Here is an 18,030-nt window from a genome sequence, read left to right on the forward strand (position 1 = left end):
TTTATCACATTTTTCCCTAATCGGAATTGGTTTCTGAAAGTTCAAGAGATTTTGTTTTATCTTCATGGGCTTCAGGAAACTGAAGGTTTACACAGATTGAACAAGCTTCTCTAATCTTTTACATGTTGGCTGGTTTCTTCATTTCATATGCACACTTCTAAATGTAGACCAGTTCCTTTCACATGCCGCAGTAACTAGAGGGATCTGAAGCAAGAGAGAGAGGATGTGAGAGTTGTATATGTATACAGAAATTGTCATTGCCTTCTACTATAGTTTGTCTTGCATAGTTTGTTAATAAAAAGCATTTTACGGGAGTAAAGGGAAGCTAAAGCAATATTTTAAAAACCTTTAAAGCATTCACTTTTTTTTAAGTAGTTCATAAAGGATTTTTTAAAAATTTACCCCCAATCTTCCATTTTTCCATGGGGAAAAATGGGTGGGGTTGGTCTAAAACACTCTTTCCCCCCCTTATCCCCAGCACTGATGCCTTCACACTTCTGTCCATGCTCTCCTCCCCCAGTATTTGCCCCAAAAAATGGTACAGGGGATGGATTTGTTTGGAGCTTCTGTTCCTGGGAAGTTTGCTGGTTTAATGGATCAAGTGTTAGACAGGAGACCTGAGTTCAGATCCCTGTTCAGTCATGAATCCCACTGGGTGACTTTGGGCCTGTTACCTCTGAGCTTTGGCTACCAAGCAGAAATGTGTGTGGAGATGTATACTACCCTACGTTCCTTGGAACAACTGAGGTAGGATAACCTGATAAAATTACCATTCCAATCTGCAGTGTGTTAGAGGTCCTCCTACTCCCTGGAGGATGAAGTGAGGCATAAGAGCAGCTGCATTCCACCAAGGGTGATTTATCTACCACAGCATTGCATACCTTCCTTTGACATTGGGTTTATCACTTCCTCAGATATGTCATACTTATCTTGCAGGCTAATTATGTTAGAACTGTCGAGTCACTCATCTGACCTGAAAGACATTTTCTAGGTGTCTGTATGTATGTTCATTTTGTTTGAAGAATCATGACAGTGTGCGGTAATACCCGTTCTGATTTTTCTTTTAGGGAAGCAATGCCGTCCTCCAAATATAGAGAATGGCAGAATAACACCCATAGGTGACCTCCAGCTTGGTGCTGAAATAACCTTTACCTGTGAACAGGGGTAAGTTATATGCCATTTGTTGTAACAGCTTATCTTTGAAAAAATCCTGGAAGGGGTTTGATGGACATGTATTCTTAATGTATTCTTAATGTACTGAGAGTTAATGTTAAAAGTCTGAGCCATTATGTATTATAATTATTTATATCTCACTTTTAAGGATACAAATCCTTCCAAGGAAAGTTTCGAGTAAATCAAACAACATCAAGGGCACAATCCTATGGCCACTAGTCAGCAGGTAGATGGCCATAGGATTGGTCGATTTCTGGGAACTGACCTTGGAGCCCGTGGTCTGAAGTTGGTTCCCGGAGAACCGCCTCCCCACTGCCTCATAGGTGGCATAGATCATCCCCAGGCTCTGTGCTCATAAGAGCCAGGCAAAAAGGGGCGTTCCCGTGGGCGGGGAGTGTGGAAATGCCGGTACAACACTTCCTATGCGTTGTCCAGCCTTCCCACCCCGCACTCTGACGTCTCACAGCTAGATAGCCAAAATCGGCTGTCTAGTTGCGATGCAGGGTGGCTGGAGCGCAGAGGAGAAAATCCTCTCCACGCTCCTCCTGGAGTGCATTGGATAGGCGGTCGCTTCTGAGTTAGGAGGCAGATGCCTATCCCCATGGGATTGCTCCCTAATAAGATTATAATCAGACAGTACCAAAACATATCAGAATTCTTTCTATGGGGTGGTTGGTGTCAATTGGCCCTGTTCGTGGACCTTACCTGTGGAATTCTCTCCACAGAGAGTGTCTCCTGGCAATCACTACTTCTTTTTCACACCAGGAAAACACATCTTTATCCAGTCCTCTTAAAATAATGCTCGAACTGGTTTGAATCTGACTGCTGATGTGCTCTTACTCCTGTGTTGTAATAGCTGGTTTTGAATTTTTGGTTTTATTAGTTCATATTTCTATAAGTGGTCCTGAAAGTGGTAACAGTGGAGGATGGGCTATATATAATCTAAATAAAATAAACTTACTGGCTAAGAAATATCCTCTATTTGCCCACCCATTACATCCCTTGTACTAAAATGTGAGACCTCACTTTCTCTTTAGGTACCGACTAATAGGTGTAAAGTCTGTTCGTTGTGTGGTGAGTGAGAAGAATGTGGATTGGGATAGAGAACCTCCATATTGCCAAAGTAAGAAGACATTTTTCTTTAATCTTGTTACGTTTCTCTCAGTGCATTTCATTGTAACTACACCCACAGCTGTCCCCAACCAAAGTACAAAGCCCAGTGTGGTTTTTGGTCTAGTTCAGTATATCTGGCATAATGGTTGTTGCCTGTATCTGGATTTGTCCACCCTATTCTAGTATTTAATTCTTGTGCATTTTTTTCTAGACTATAGAGCAAGAGTGGGCAACACGTGGGCCATCTGTGGCCCCTGCCACTCACCGAATTTTAAACAATGGTGCCCATAGCACTGCAGAGTGCCCAATTTAGCTTGTTTGTTTTTTCCCCACATGGCTGTGACAGCTGAAAATGTTACTCAGGTGTGTGTGTGTGTGTGTGCATGTGCACACACACACAGAAATTGCTGAGATGCTGTCTACCAAAATCCCATGAAGCTGGCTTATACTGAACTACACTATAGGTTGATGTAGCCCAGTATTGTCTACTTTGGCTTGACGCAGCTCTTGAACATCTCAGCCTTTCCCAGTCTTGTTAGCTGAGATACTTTGTATACGTGAAGGATTGAACCTAAAGTTATAACAATATGAACACACAATGAACATACAATCCACTAACACCCACTACGTTCATTGTGTGTTCATATTGTTATAACATTATATTATTATTACTTGACCTATTTACAGTTGTGTGCTTGTTCGCTTATTTTTAATTGGTTTTTGCAACTGTGGCCCTTTTTTGTACTTAGGGTTGAACCTAAATGCATGTGCTCTACCACTGAGCTATGTATAGACCTTCTCCACCATACTCTGGTTAGCATATCTAGTATCTGTGACCTTGCACATGTTTAGTATGATGGATTCTGTTTCAAAAGACTCCCTTTTGATTGGACTGTCTCCAAGGGATCATGCGTGCATGCACCTTCATGGGTGAAGAAACCTTCAGTGTCGGAAACTAGAGTTTGAGTAAATTCTGTGCAAAGTATACTTGCAAATACTAATATAGAACTACACACATGGACCTACCTGCCTTTTCTTGGAGGGAAATATTTTTTCTTAGCATCTGGGTCTGAAATTGTTAAACTGAGGTATTAACATATCAGCCTATGGCACATCTGCAATGGACCTTTCACTGTTACTCTTTGCAGCCTGATGGTGCATCTTTTAGTTTCTTCTTTGGGGTCTCCTCTGTTTGTGTCTCCTGTTGTATCCTACCAAAGTTTGGATAACGTGCACCATGCTTCAGGAACCAGTGGCAGGGGGAAGGATAGATTTTTCCAGCCTACTGTCATTGTTTTACTTGGAAGGGATCACAAAGGAGTGACCTTCTTGATGATATGAGCTCTGTAGCAGAACCGCGCCCCAGAAGAGGCCCCAGACAACTGCCTTTAATGGTATGAACAATGTGTCTGGGACTAAGGAAGTGAGTTCTCTACCTCTGGCTGCTGGCAGGAGGTATCCCTAGTTGTGTATTTACTGGATTGAAATAGTCACTTGATGAATGAAATAGCTGAACATCTTTTCAGTGATGAACTGCTTTAGCAATTGTACTTAAACTGAACTGTTAATCTTGATACCCTTCCTCAGCAATCCCTTGTTTTCCGCCACCTGGAACTACCAATGGAAGACATACTGGCAGTGATGGAGATGAGTATGTATATGGCAATGCAGTAACATACACGTGTGACGCTGGTTTCTCCCTTATTGGAAATGCAAGTATTGCATGTACAGCTGAGGAAAATGGTGTGGACGGAACGTGGAGTGGACCTGCACCTGAATGTAAAGGTGATGGAAGTTCATGCTCACTATTTTACCTGCAGTATGTTAAATTTCTTTCGTTGTGCGTAACTGCTGGACAATAAAGTTCTTGCTAGAATCACTGAACTGTGTAATCCACTAAGCACTGTCCTGCACTGCAGCCTCCATGGATTTCAATTGGATTGTAAGCAATTCAGTGGGATTAGTGAAGTAGTAAATGTTTTTTAGGCTAATTTTAAGGGTAGAACTCTCTACCTTTAGCTGGATTGGGGCTTTTATGCTCAGTGGAGTAGACATGATAAATACAATGGAGGTGTTTCCCTTTCTGTAATACAGGAAGGCGACACACTAAGTAGAAATTAGCTTGCATAGACCTGATTTATCTTTTTGATTTGCCCCCTCCTGAGGGATTGTATTGTAGTACAGGAGCAATACAAAGCAAATCCTACTTTGGGCTGAAGTAATCATTAAAATACAAAATAATCTCAATGCACCCTGTACTGGTTTAGTACTACATGCTGATAAACAACCTCTCTGATGATCGGGTTGCATATATACAATATAAAAGCTTTTTTATGGCCGTACTCAGTAGGTAAAAAGTGTCAGGTATACTTCTGTGAAACAACTTAACCAGATGCCTCTTACCTGACTCATAGGGATCCAGCAATAGCCCTATAGGACCTTTATTACAAAAGAATATAATGCAAAGAGGGAGACTGTTGTACAGAGCTGTGAGAAGATCACTTCTGGAAAAGCATGAGGGGAAAAGCAGAAGCGTTTCTTTTGATGGGCCATTAGGCATAAATTTGTAAAGAGAACACTTCGTCCTTAAGCCTCTAGTTTGTCTGTTGCTCGAGATACTTGCTGATTGCTTGATCAGATGTAACCGAGTCCAAGTTCTTTTTTAGACTGTAATGAGCTCTAGTGAGCTTGAAGGCATAAAATCGTTGAGATTATGACCTGGTTCGGATGACACGACAGCCCACCATTGTTTGATTAACCCTCACAGTGCTACAGTGCATGCTGTCTGGTATTATGAATATGCAAGCCCTGGTTGGGGGTTGCCGTGGCTTATGTCATCTGAACCTGAGCGGCTGGGGTTATTTGCGGGTTAAACAACCCTTGCAGAACCCATGGTCTGTTTTAGAATTATGCAGAGGTTGTTTAGCCCTCAAATAACACCCCCCACCCACCCCGGCTCAGATGACATGACAAGCACAGCAACCCCTGGCCAGGACTTGCATGTTCATAATGGCAGCTGGCATGCACCACAGCTCCTTGTGGGTAAATCAACTCTTGATGGAATGTTGTGTCATGCAAACTGGCCATATCTCTCTTTTTTATGAATTCAGTTCTTTATTTTAAGCCATAAGAAATGGAATTTGTTCTCGTGTGTCCATTTTGACCTTGGTCAGAGGCAGGCATTGTTAATTACATTTTATTTTTGCCAAAGCTTGGGTAGTGGTTGCTCATTTACAAATTTAAGATTTTCAGTTCAATTTTACTGCATTGACAACCAGTCATTTGCAAACAGTGAACTGGTCCATAAAGCTAAAACATATATGACTAAAATGCAACCACTAGTGACATTCAGGAAAACAACAGCCCTTAAAATTTAACATTTAAAACTTAAGGTCAAACCATCTTGGCTTGTCTTATATTAAACTAAACAAAAATTGAGGGTTTGAATTCAAAGCCCCATGTCTCACTGTCAATGCAGAATTAATATATTTTTCACCATTCTAAAAGCAGCATAATAATCCAGTCTTTTTAATAACATAAGCACCTTTTCCTTTGATGTTTGCAACCTCTTCTTCAAGAATGGGAAAATATATTTAAGTCTCAAGTCATCGTATTTAGCACACTCTACCAGAAAGTGAATTGGATCTTCTATTGTCTTGCAACTGAACGGACATAGCCAACATGACCTGGGCACATTGATCTACCCTCTTACTTCCCTCAAGGGAATGCAGTGCAATCAACTTTTAGTCATAAGAACCTGTAATGTATAGGGACTTTGATATGCCAGATATTGTGCCGCCTGATTAAATATAGCTGGCAACCCAGCATATAATTCATTTGATCTACAATTAGCCACCTTGGCTTTGTCCATTTGCCACAGTGTATCTGCTATCCTCTGCTTTATGAGCAATTTGGCCCATCATAACTCTTTGATAAAAGCAATCCATACGAAAAACCAATCTGGGTCACATACTCTCTCATTATACCTGGCCATGACCCGGCCATGTAATTCATCTCTTCAAAAGCAGACTGAAGCAATGGTGAGGTTAGCTGGAAAATCTATCTGAGCCAGAGGTGAGCCGCTGCCTTCATTACCAGGACTGAAATGCATAAAAAAACACACGATTTCAGTCCTTATTGTGGCATGCTTCTTGTTACATTTAAAGCTCTTGTTAAAAAACTACGTTGAACTGATTCCAGCTCAGCCAAGTTTGTATTTACCCATAGCACAGCCGCATAAAGCATTTGTGGCAGTAGTTTACAACGATCAAGTTCCAAAAGTGGGGAAATTAAGTGCCCTCTGCTCCCAGCTGAAAACCTTATGATCACCCCGCTTGAAATCTTGGCTTTCTCCACTGTCCCTTTTATGTATTTAACCCATTTGCTGGCTTTTGAAACAATGATTCCGAGGTATTTATATTGGCTCCTGGTTATGGCTGTCCAGCGATGGATCTTTCTAGATCTGTCAACTTCCATAACCTTTGTTTTCTTATAGTCCACAGTCAACGTTTCTTGTTGGCAAAACTTGGAAAGAGCCTCCAGCAACCGTCTCATCTCTATTGAGGTATAAGACAGCATGACAGCACTGTCTGCATATAATACAGAAACCAGACAGTGTCCCAGAGATGGTGGGGAAAACTGTGGACCGGACAGGGCATTTACCATGTCATTCAAATAGATATTAAATAACGTTTGGGCTAGCAATACTCTTGAAATTGAATCAAAGGCAGCTTTCAAATCCACAAATGTTTCAGGCAGTGCTTTATGCGGTGGAGAAGTATATTCCCTAATCAGATGGTGTAGGAGAAAACAATGATCTATAATAGAGCGTTCCCTCCAAAAGCCCGCTTGTTCCTCAGCCAGGATCCCAGACTCTTCTAACCCGGTCTCTAATTTCTCTAAGAAGTATTTTCTATGGAGCTTGCGGATCACATCCAGGAGACTAATAGGTCTATAATTTCCCGGGTCAGATCTAGAACCACCCTTAAGAATTGGGATGACAGTTGCCATAACCTACTCCTTTGGGAGTACTTCTGAGACATCAATAGTTGTAAACAAAGATGCAATCAATGGAAAGAGAGCCAGTGTGGTGTAGTGGCAAGAATGTTGGACTGGGAGCTGGGAGATTTGGGTTCTAGTTCCCACTCGGCCATGGAAGCTCACTGGGTGACTTTGGGCCAGTCACACACTCTCAGCCCAACCTACCTCACAGGGTTGTTGTTGTGAGGATAAAATGGAGAGGAGGAGGATAATGTAAGCTGCCTTGGGTTCCTTGCAAGAGGAAAAAAGGCGGGATATAAATGCAATAAATAAATGGGGCCCATCAATTTATTTGATCTTTCAAAATATCAGCTGTTATATTATTGAAGCCTGGGGCTTTACCTTTCTTTAAGCCTGCAATTAATCTAACAACTATTTCTGGGGTTATGGGGGGCCATGCTTGCTGGTTTACCAAGTCCCCTGGACTCATATCTATCTTGGTCCCTACTACATAAAACAGCTTTCGGAAGTGATCATCCCATTTGGATGTACTAATGGGGAATAAACTTTGTGGAGGACTTAGCTTATGAGGTTGATTTATCAGGCTCCAGAATGTTCTATCCTTAGACTTTAGGATTGACCCCAGCTCTACCCACTGAGAAATTATTTTTAATTAGACTTTTAAATAATTGGCATTGCTCAAGATACCAAATTGGAAGGGGGATAGTTGCACTTTGTTTAAGCGTATTATGAGCTTTGTTTAGTTCTTTCTTTTGTAGCTTATAGTCTGAATCAAATATGGTTTTGAATAAGTTTTAGCTAATAGCGGTCATGGGGCACAGAATAACAATGGTCCCAGATCTGCAATCATGTCCTGGAATAGGTCAATTTTAGCTTCCCTAATATGACCATCCGTTATTAGGTCATATAGATGTCTCATTCTATTGAAAGCAAGTATTTGTCCTAATTCCTGTTGGTCCACATTTTTCCCTTGAATCCTTATTCTGGTGCTCCTGAGTAGGCCTGTGATTCTAGTCCTGGCTTCCCCTCTCCTTGTGGAGTTACGAATGTCTATTGCTAACCTCTTTTTCTTTGGGATGGATTTCGTTGCAGCCTCCTGAACAACGTTACGGACCTCCATCCATAGTTCCTCAGGCACTCTGTCTATCAGGTCTAATCCCTTAAATCTATTCCTCACCTCTACTGTATATTCATAAGGGATATGATTTAGGTCATACCTGAATGGTTTAGTGGTTTTCCCTACGTTCTTCAATTTAAGCTGAAATTTTGCAACAAGAAGCTCATGATCTGAGCCACAGTCAGCTCCAGGTCTTGTTTTGACTGACTGTATAGAGCTTCTCCATCTTTGGCTGCAAAGGACATAATCAATCTGATTTCGATATTGACCATCTGGGATGTCCATGTGTAGAGTTGCCTCTTGTGCTGTTGGAAAAGAGTGTTTGCTATGATCAGCATGTTCTCTTGGCAAAACTCTATTAGCTTTTGTCCTGCTTCATTTTGTACACCACGGCCATGCCTGCCTGTTATCCCGGTGATTTCTTGACTTCCTACTTTAGCATTCCAATCCCCTATGATGAAGACGACATCTTTTTTTGGTGTTAGTTCTAGAAGGTGTTGTAGGTCTTCATAGAACTGATCAACCTCAGCTTCTTCGGCCTCAGTGGTTGGGGCATAGACTTGAATTACTGTGATGTTGAATGGGTTGCCTTGGATTCGTACTGAGATCATTCTATCGTTTTTGAGATTGTACCCCAGTACTGCTTTTCCCACCCTTTTGTTGACTATGAGTGCTACTCCATTTCTTCTAAGGGATTCTTGCCCACAGTAGTAGATATGATGGTCACCTGAATTAAATTCACCCATGCCTGTCCATTTTAGTTCGCTGATTCCCAAGATGTCGGTGTTCAATCTTGCCATCTCATTGACGAAAGAAGGGAAGCGAAAAGCAAGAGAGAAAGGGGAAAATATACCCAACTGAATGCAGAGTTCCAGAGAACAGCAAGGAGAGACAAGAAGGCCTTCTTAAATGAACAATGCAAAGAAATCGAGGAAAACAACAGAATGGGAAAGACTAGAGATCTCTTCAAGAAAATTGGAGATCTCAAGGGAATGTTTTGTGCAAAGACGGGCATAATAAAGGACAAAGAAGGCAGGGACATAACAGAAGCAGGTGAGATTAAGAAGAGGTGGAAAGAATACACAGAAGAACTATACAGGAAAGATCTGAATGTCCCTGATAGCCATGATAGTGCGGTCACTGAACTTGAGCCGGACATCCTAGAGAGTGAAGTCAAGTGGGCCTTAGGAAGCATTAGTAACAACAAAGCTAGCGGAGATGACAGTCTTCCAGCTGAGCTATTTAAAATCCTAAAAGATGATGCTGTTAAAGTGCTGCAGTCAATAGGCCAACAAATTTGGAACATTCAACAGTGGCCGCAAGACTGGAAAAGGTCAGTTTACATTCCAATTCCAAAGAAGGGCAACGCCAAAGAGTGTTCAAACTACCGCACAATTGCGCTCATTTCACATGCCAGCAAGGTGATGCTCAAAATCCTACAAGCTAGGCTTCAGCAGTATGCGAACCGAGAACTACCGGAAGTACAAGCTGGGTTTCGAAGAGGCAGAGGAACTAGAGATCAAATCGCCAACATTCGCTGCATCATGGAGAAAGCAAGAGAATTCCAGAAAAACATCTATTTCTGCTTCCTTGACTATGCTAAAGCCTTTGATTGTGTGGATCACAACAAACTGTGGCAAATTCTTAAAGTGATGGGAGTACCAGACCACCTTACCTGTCTCCTGAGAAACCTGTACGAGGGTCAAGAAGCAACAGTAAGAACCAGACATGGAACAACCGATTTGTTCAAATTGGGAAAGGAGGACGACAAGGCTGCATATTGTCACCCTGCTTATTTAACTTATATGCAGAGTACATCATGAGAAATGCCGGGTTGGATGAATCACAGCTCGGAATTAAGATTGCTGGGAGAATTATCAACAACCTCTGATATGCAGACGATACCACCCTAAAGGCAGAAAGCGAAGAGGATCTAAAGAGCCTCTTGCTGAAGGTGAAAGAGGAGAGTGCAAAAGCTGGTTTGAAACTCAACATTAAAAAAACTAAGATCATGGCATCTGGCCCCATCACTTCCTGGCATATAGAAGGGGAAGAAATGGAGGCAGTGACAGATTTTACTTTCTTGGGCTCCAAGATCACCGCAGACGGTGACTGTAGCCATGAAATTAAAAGACGCTTGCTCCTTGGGAGGAAAGCTACGGCAAACCTAGACAGCATAGTAAGAAGCAGAGACATCACCTTGTCGACAAAGGTCCGTCTAATCAAAGCTATGGTTTTCCCAGTAGTAATGTATGGCTGTGAGAGCTGGACTATAAGGAAGGCTGAGCGCCGAAGAATTGATGCTTTCGAACTGTGGTGCTGGAGGAGACTCTTACGAGTCCCCTGGACTGCAAGGAGGTCAAATCAGCCAATCCTAAAGGAAATCAACCCTGAGTGCTCATTGGAAGGACAGATACTGAAGCTGAAGCTCCAATATTTTGGCCACCTAATGCGAAGAGAAAACTCTCTGGAAAAGACCCTGATGCTGGGAAAGACTGAAGGCAAAAGGAGAAGGGGACGGCAGAGGATGAGATGGCTAGATAGCATCACTGATGCAATGAATATGAACTTGAGCACACTCCGGGAGAGAGTGCAGGACAGGAGGGCCTGGCGTGCTATGGTCCATGGGGTCACGAAGAGTCGGACACGACTGAACAACATTGCTAACCTCACTGGTTGACCTTGTCTAGGCAACCCCCCCAAATCAGAATGTAATCGATCACACTTGGCCCCCAGCAATTAAAGAAGGTGAATTCATCCCCTAGATCTTTAGAAGCTGAACCATTTAACAGGATTAAACCTGTCTCCCTTATCAGCGGACAAAAATAATGGCCATGGCTATTTACTGAGCGGTCTTTGGATTGTCTTGTAGGTCAATCCCAAGCCAGACTCCACTTGTCCAACCCCTCTTCAATACCATATCCCAAGATGACCCAATATGGGCATTGAAGGCCCCCCTCCCCAGGTTGATCATGGATCTGGGAAACTTCAGTTGGATGGCCCCAATTGATTTGCTGAATAGTTGCCATAGAACAGTAGGGTTGGAAGGGGCCTACAAGACCAACGAGTCCAACCCCTTGCTCAATGCAGGAATCCAAGTCAGAGCATCCCCGACAGATGGCTGTCCAGCCTTATCCTGAATGCCTCCAGTCTGGGAGAGCCCACTACCTCCCTATATAATTGGTTCTATTATCGTGTTCCTCTAACAGTCAGGAAGTTTTTCCTGATGTTCAGCCAGAATCTGGCTTCCTGTAACTTGAGCCCATTATTCCATGTCCTGCATTCGGGGTTGATCGAGAAGGGATCCTGGCCTTCCTCTCTGTGACAACCTTTCATGTGCTTGAAGAGCGCCATCATATCTCCCCTTAGTCTTCTCAAGGCTAAACATGCCCAGTTCTTTCAGTCTCTCTTCACAGGGCTTTGTTTCCAGTCCCCTGATCATCTTCGTTGCCCTCCTCTGAACCCTCTCCAGCTTGTCTGCATCCTTCTTAAAGTGCGGAGCCCAGAATTGGACACGGTACTCCAGACGAGGCATAACCAGTGCTGAGTAGGGGGGAACTAGTACTTCCCAGGATTTGAAAGCTATGCTTCTATTAATGCAGCCCAAAAGAGCATTTGCCTTTTTTGCAGCCACATCACATGGTTGGCTCATATTCAGCTTGGTGATCGACAACAATTCCAAGATCCTTCTCGCTTATAGTGTTGTTGAGCCACGTATCCCCCATCTTGTAACTGTGCATTTGGTTTCTTTTTCCCAGGTGCAGAACTTGGCATTTATCCCTATTCAATTTCATTCTGTTTTCTGCCCAGCATTCCAGTCTATCAAGATCACTTTGAATTTTGTTTCTAGCTTACAAGGTATTAGCTATCCCACCCAATGTTGTGTCATCTGCAAATCTGATCAGCATTCCCTGCACCTCCTCCTCCAAGTCATTAATAAAAATGTTGAGGAGCACTGGGCCCAAGAATGTGATACCCCGCTTGTTACCTCTCCCCAGTTTGAGAAGATCCCATTGATAAGCACTCTTTGAGTCCGATTCTGTAGCCAACTGTGGATCCACCAGATCGTTGTTTCATCTAGCCCACTTTGAGCTAGTTTGCTCATCAGGATATCATGGGGCACTTTATCGAAAGCTTTGCTGAAGTCGAGGTATACGATGTCCACAGCATTCCCACGGTCCACAAGGGAGGTTACCTGATCAAAAAATGACATCAGATTTGTCTGGCAGGATTTGTTCTTGACAAGTCCATGTTGGCTTCAAGTATTTGTTTTCAATTGTTTTCAAGGTACTTACAGATGGATTGCTTGATAATCTGCTCCAGAATTTTCCCAGGGATTGATGTCAGACTGACTGGTTTGTAGTTCCCAGGTTCCTCGTTTTTACCCCTTTTGAAGATAGGAACAACATTAGCCCTCCTCCAGTCATCTGGCACTTTACCCATTCTCCCTGATTTCTCAAAGATAATAGACAGTGGTTCCAAGAGTTCTTCTGCCAGTTCCTTTATTACTCTAGGATGCAATTCATCTGGCCCTGGAGATTTGAAGTCATTCAAAGTACTCAATTGTTTCTTGACCATATGTCCATCAATCTCAAGTTGCAATCCTGCCCCTTCAGCCTGTACTTCACCTTTGCCAGGGGGCTCATAGACCCTCTTTTGGGAGAAGACTGAGCCAAAGTAGGAATTGAGCACTTCTGCCTTTTTTTTTTTTGTCATCTGTTATCCTTATGTAACAGCTGAACCACCATTTATTTCCTCTGTCTTTTACTATGCACGTATCTGAAGAAAGCTTTTTTGTTGCTTTCAGCTTCCCTCGCTAACCTCAGCTCGTTCTCACTTCCATAAGCATCACCTCCCCATGGATGGCCTTTAGACGCTGGAGCCTTGGCATGTGTTGTTTTAAAAAAACAATAAACATGTAATAATATTTCTTTCAAAAGCCAGGTGTCTTGAAGCAGAATTATCTTAGATGAGGTGATTAACTCGAAAACGAAGGTTCATTCAGCTTGTTTGACCATCCTGTTATATTCCAAGAAATTAACGCACCAGTGACATTAGCGGGGCTCTATTTCCTACTAGTAAAAGGGAGGAAATAGGAGCAATTGCATTGACTCTAACATCACAACAAATTGCCCAGTTCTTTAGCTGCGATTTAGATATGAGGATTTGTGAAGAGGGGACTTTTTCTGTGGATGCCAAAAAATTTACTTCCGCTGTTACCTATTTTATATTTGGACATATAAATTCCACAGGCTGAGCAGGAGTCTCTTGCAACAGAGAGTCAAAAGTTTGCAATTATAGAGTCACCATTCTGCACTGACTTAAACTAACTAGCAAGCACAGGATCTTTGGCTGGTGATTTACTTTGTGCTGGATCTAGAGTTAAATCAATCAACGGTGCCCCATTTGATAGATCTTGTGTTTTCTTAAGCAAATGTCTAACTTGGCCCAAAGATGGAAAGAAGAGTGTACTTCCCTGTTTTATAGAATCATAGAATAGTAGGGTTGGAAGGGGCCTACAAGACCAACCCCCTGCTCAATGTTTTGGACGTCTAGCTCTGATGTTAAATTTTTGAAGAACATCCTCCGACACCATTATTTTGCTCACAGTCAGAGAAGAAGAAAAGGTCAGCACCAATCTTTTCTGATATTGTAACACTGGGAGTATCTGAAAAGATTTCAGATCTCCCATTATTAGGCCCAGCTTCAGCAAATTATTTAAATTTTATAGAATTCTAAATTTCCCTTGCCAACTTGGGAGGGAGCCATTTAGTAATGGGAAGACATCAAGGGCCACTTGACGAGGGGAGATTACAAGCTTGTAATCTATAGGATTCAAATATATTCTTGAGCTAGTAGCAGGTTTTGCTAGATCCTGGGATGCAAGTTTTCCTTTGCTTAGGGGTTGATCCTGTTCCTTTATGCTTGGAAGTAGTTCCACGTGATTTGAGGTTTGCTCAAGCCTAGATTTCATTTCTGGAGTTAGTGCAGTTTCTGCTTTAAGTTGATTGAGAGCCTTAAAGACTGTCATCAGTGTAGAGGACACTAAAGTGCAATGCTCTGCAACTCACATAAAATTAAAGATTTCCTTTTATGAGCTGGGAGGGGGTGACAGTTTGACTTGCTACATGTCCAACCCCATGGCCGTTTGGACTACAGGAGCTTCCTCCTGGGCAAGTTATAGTGATTTTGTAATGCGGTGGAGCATAGTCAATTAAGGTTTCTGTCTATATACCAATCAATTTTAGATGGTTTGGCTTTTGCAGTTAAGGAGGGGGTTGAAGGGCACCTTGTTCTTTTTTTACTTGACCCCTCCATATGATGTGATCAGCCCTTTAACTTTCCCACTTACCGCCTCCCAAAATTGTGATGTGCAAAAGCCTCACTGATGTATAAACACAGGACTGAATGTATAAACACAACTATGGATTAGAGTATTTTATATAGCACAATACTAAGATCTAGACAGTTTCTACTTAGTCCTAATCCTGACTACAGACTACCCACCCCACCCCAGAGGCCCCATTCTCCTCAGAGATGCTGACAGGCCGATGTTGAACTCTCAGCATCAACAAAGCTGGAGATTTAAGTTTTAAACTCTCACCTATTTGTGTCATGCAAACACTTAATTAGTAAATGCCACTTTTCTCTTTCCAGTGGTCCAGTGTAAGAGACCAGAAATTCCAAATGGACGCCTGTCAGGCACATTCCAGACTACGTACACATATAAGAATATTATAATCATTAAATGTGATCCCGAGCACACTCTGAAGGGCAGCAACGCCATTATGTGTGAGGCTAACAATTTGTGGAATCCTGCTCCTCCAACATGTGTTAAAGGTAAGTATCCTACTATACTTAAATGACTTTCAGAAGAGTTGTAAACTTTATGCTGAACATCCTGTGTCTATATAGAGCTAAACACTCAAACCAATTCTATTATTTCCCCCCCCTCTCTTTTCAACCAGGTATTTTAACCCCCACTGTTCAGCCAGGAGAAGAAGAAACTACAGGTGAGTCTTATAACATTTTTGGATTGATAATAAGGCTCAGCTTGTAGAATGCAAAGGATTTTGCTTTAAAATATACACAGTGGTGTTCCATAGATACATCTTCATGCCATAATTCAGCATCCTGCCTTTCCTTCAACTCCAAATAACATAGGCTGGGATACAGAAAGTATGCCTGCTGTCTTGGATTTACTTGTGGAGTATTCTTTGGAAAGCAGAGCACTGTGGAAGATCTATTTTCTTTTGAGCAGCAGACCACTGTGCCAAATTGCAAACTGTGTATGATCATTCCTTTACTTTTGAAAAATGTGTGACCTAGGGAGCGGTCTGAGAAACACAAGTCTAAAACTCCCTTGGGCAGATGGAACTAATTGTATGGGTCTTTGGATCCTGGTCATGGGATTATGTAATGAAATTGTTTAATATTCTAAACTTCTCCGCTCACCATCAGTGCAGTTCAGAGTGGGTTTACATGCACACACCTTTATGGGTGAAGTGTGAATTTTAACTACTGTGGAATTGTGTGAGGTTGTAGATTAAATCACATGTGTGAGTCACCAGGGAGAAGGATGCACTGTAACGAGCGGGAACCAAGGCTGAGCTTGCGGAAGCTCTAAGTTAAAACAAGAGTTGGAGAAACTGTCTCAGTCAGGACTTGCACAAATGACTTGGCAGAGAGGGTTAATTACATTAAGATGGGTCGGGAACGTCAGGTCTGAAGGCCTAATCCATCCCTCCTGGGCTCCCAGTTGGTCCCTCCTGGGTTGTCCAACTGTCCATGTTAGGTTTCCCCCTAACCGCTCATCATTTGGTGGTTTTCCAGCTTTTTCATGGTTTCCTGAAACCATACTAAAAGCTTGAAATGCCTCTCCTAAGGCTTAGTTACCAACAGTAAGAGATCTAATCTGCAATATGCTGTGAATTTTCGCATTTTGGCCCTGCCGACTACTGAAATGCAGCCCTGAGAACTTCTCCACAGTGGGATTTGGCCCTTGGGCTGAAAGAGTTTCAGCACCCTGTATTAGGAGAGTATTGGGAAGAGGGTGGCTACGGAAAAGGCTACATGGTCGTGCAGGAGTAGCCTTGAGTATTGGAACTGCACTGCAACATCGTGTTCTGTATGTAATCTGCATATGTTCCTTCCTAAGAGGAGTGCTGCTGTTGAGAATTCCTGCCAGTTATCTCTGCCAAACAGGGCATTTCCCTTTTCTTCACTCCATGTTGAGAGTTCTGTTTTTCTTTTTCAGCAGCTACTCTACATTCCATGGCTACTCTGCTCATATTCTCACTGGCCTGTGTTTTGGGGGGTTGGGCCCCCTTAAGGAAAGAAACCTCTACATTTGTTGTAGTTTTCCAAACCTCAGGGTTCCTCTAAGCATGCCGATACCTGCCTCTTGATCTTCGGTGGCCCCTCTCAGGCTACAATCCTAATGGCACTCAACCCTCTGAGTTTGCTATTAGAAGAAGAGAGGAGAGCAAACAGACTAGCAGAGGTCCAAGGACAGTGCTAAGGGAAGGTCACATAAATTGTATAATCTCAGTGCAGAGGGCTATTGCACACACAGCTGTGGAAAGATATCTTCTGGAAAAGTGTTAGGGAGCAGTAAGAGTATTTGTTCTAATGTGTCCTTTTTGTTTGTATTTTGGGGTAAAGAGAAAATTTTCTCTCTAAGCGTCTGTGCTGTTCACCTCCCTTGATACCTAGTGAAGCCCCGATCTTCATTGCATACCTTATGCTGTCAGCACATTGGAAAGCAAAGTTCCGGTCTCCAGCAGGGGAAACACTTTTTTCCAGCAGTATACACAAGAAAGGATGTCGGTAGGGTCACTATTGGCTGGGGCTTTGCTCTTTGGTGCATTCAACCCCCAAAGCCATTTTGATACAAGGGCCCCCACTGCTGTCTTGTAAGCTTGGGAAGCTAGGTAGTGGGGAGTGTTTTGGGAGGAGGGACAGTGGAGAGCTAGTGGGGTTTGTAGCCAGTGGGAAGGACTGCAGGGAGCATCCTGTGGAGAGGATACAGGGAACCAGTGTGCCTGGCAGGGGGTGGCAGCAGGGAACACATGGCAGGGGGGCAGACAATAGGGAGCAATGTTATATTCTTCAGTTCATTAATTCCTGCAGTGGGACACGTTGTTGACAGTCTTCTTAGCCATCCAGGAAAGGTCTCTATGGCTGAACATCGCTTTCTCAAGTTGTTTGGGGGGATTGGGCCCCCTTAAGGAAAGAAACCTCTACGTTTGTTGTAGTTTTCCAAACCTGTTGAGTTCGTACAATTGCATGTTGAGTTCGTACAATTTCACTGTGCTGTGCCAATTGGCTTCTTCCCATTATCAAGAAAATGCCAGGAAAGCTGTCCTAGAAAAAATTGCTTGTCTTTTAGACAAAGGCTGACCATCTCTTTAATAAATTAGAGTTTGAATTTGGAAGCTCATCTAAAGGATTTTTTAAAAATTGTGAAAACCCCATTTCTTGGTTCCAGCTACTGTAGTTTCAGATTGTAACTCACTCCTCTTTCCTCTTTCCCCTCTTCAATTTTAGGATCTGGCAAGACTGTAGCAATTGTTATTGGTAAGTAATTGCAGCGTGTATTACTTCAGTGTACAACTGGTTGTACA

At 42.7% G+C, this 18,030-nt stretch overlaps 1 protein-coding gene across 9 annotated transcripts in view; it reads left to right on the forward strand.

Annotated features, from left to right (window-relative positions):
- The window catches only part of LOC146348533 (complement decay-accelerating factor-like), a 97,803-nt gene that overhangs the window by 63,406 nt on the left and 16,367 nt on the right, over positions 1-18,030 (forward strand). For all 9 annotated transcript variants that reach the window (XM_084853363.1, XM_084853365.1, XM_084853368.1 and 6 more), the window contains 6 exons: positions 1,068-1,164; positions 2,211-2,296; positions 3,874-4,071; positions 15,062-15,244; positions 15,373-15,417; positions 17,954-17,983. In XM_084853363.1, the coding sequence (XP_084709489.1) occupies positions 1,068-1,164; positions 2,211-2,296; positions 3,874-4,071; positions 15,062-15,244; positions 15,373-15,417; positions 17,954-17,983 (639 nt within the window). The remainder of the gene's footprint in view (positions 1-1,067; positions 1,165-2,210; positions 2,297-3,873; positions 4,072-15,061; positions 15,245-15,372; positions 15,418-17,953; positions 17,984-18,030) is intronic.

The sequence above is a fragment of the Heloderma suspectum genome, chromosome 4 (genome assembly GCF_057233095.1).
Source record: "Heloderma suspectum isolate Gila_16-S chromosome 4, 16-S_ref, whole genome shotgun sequence".
NCBI classification, from domain to species: Eukaryota; Metazoa; Chordata; class Lepidosauria; order Squamata; family Helodermatidae; genus Heloderma; species Heloderma suspectum.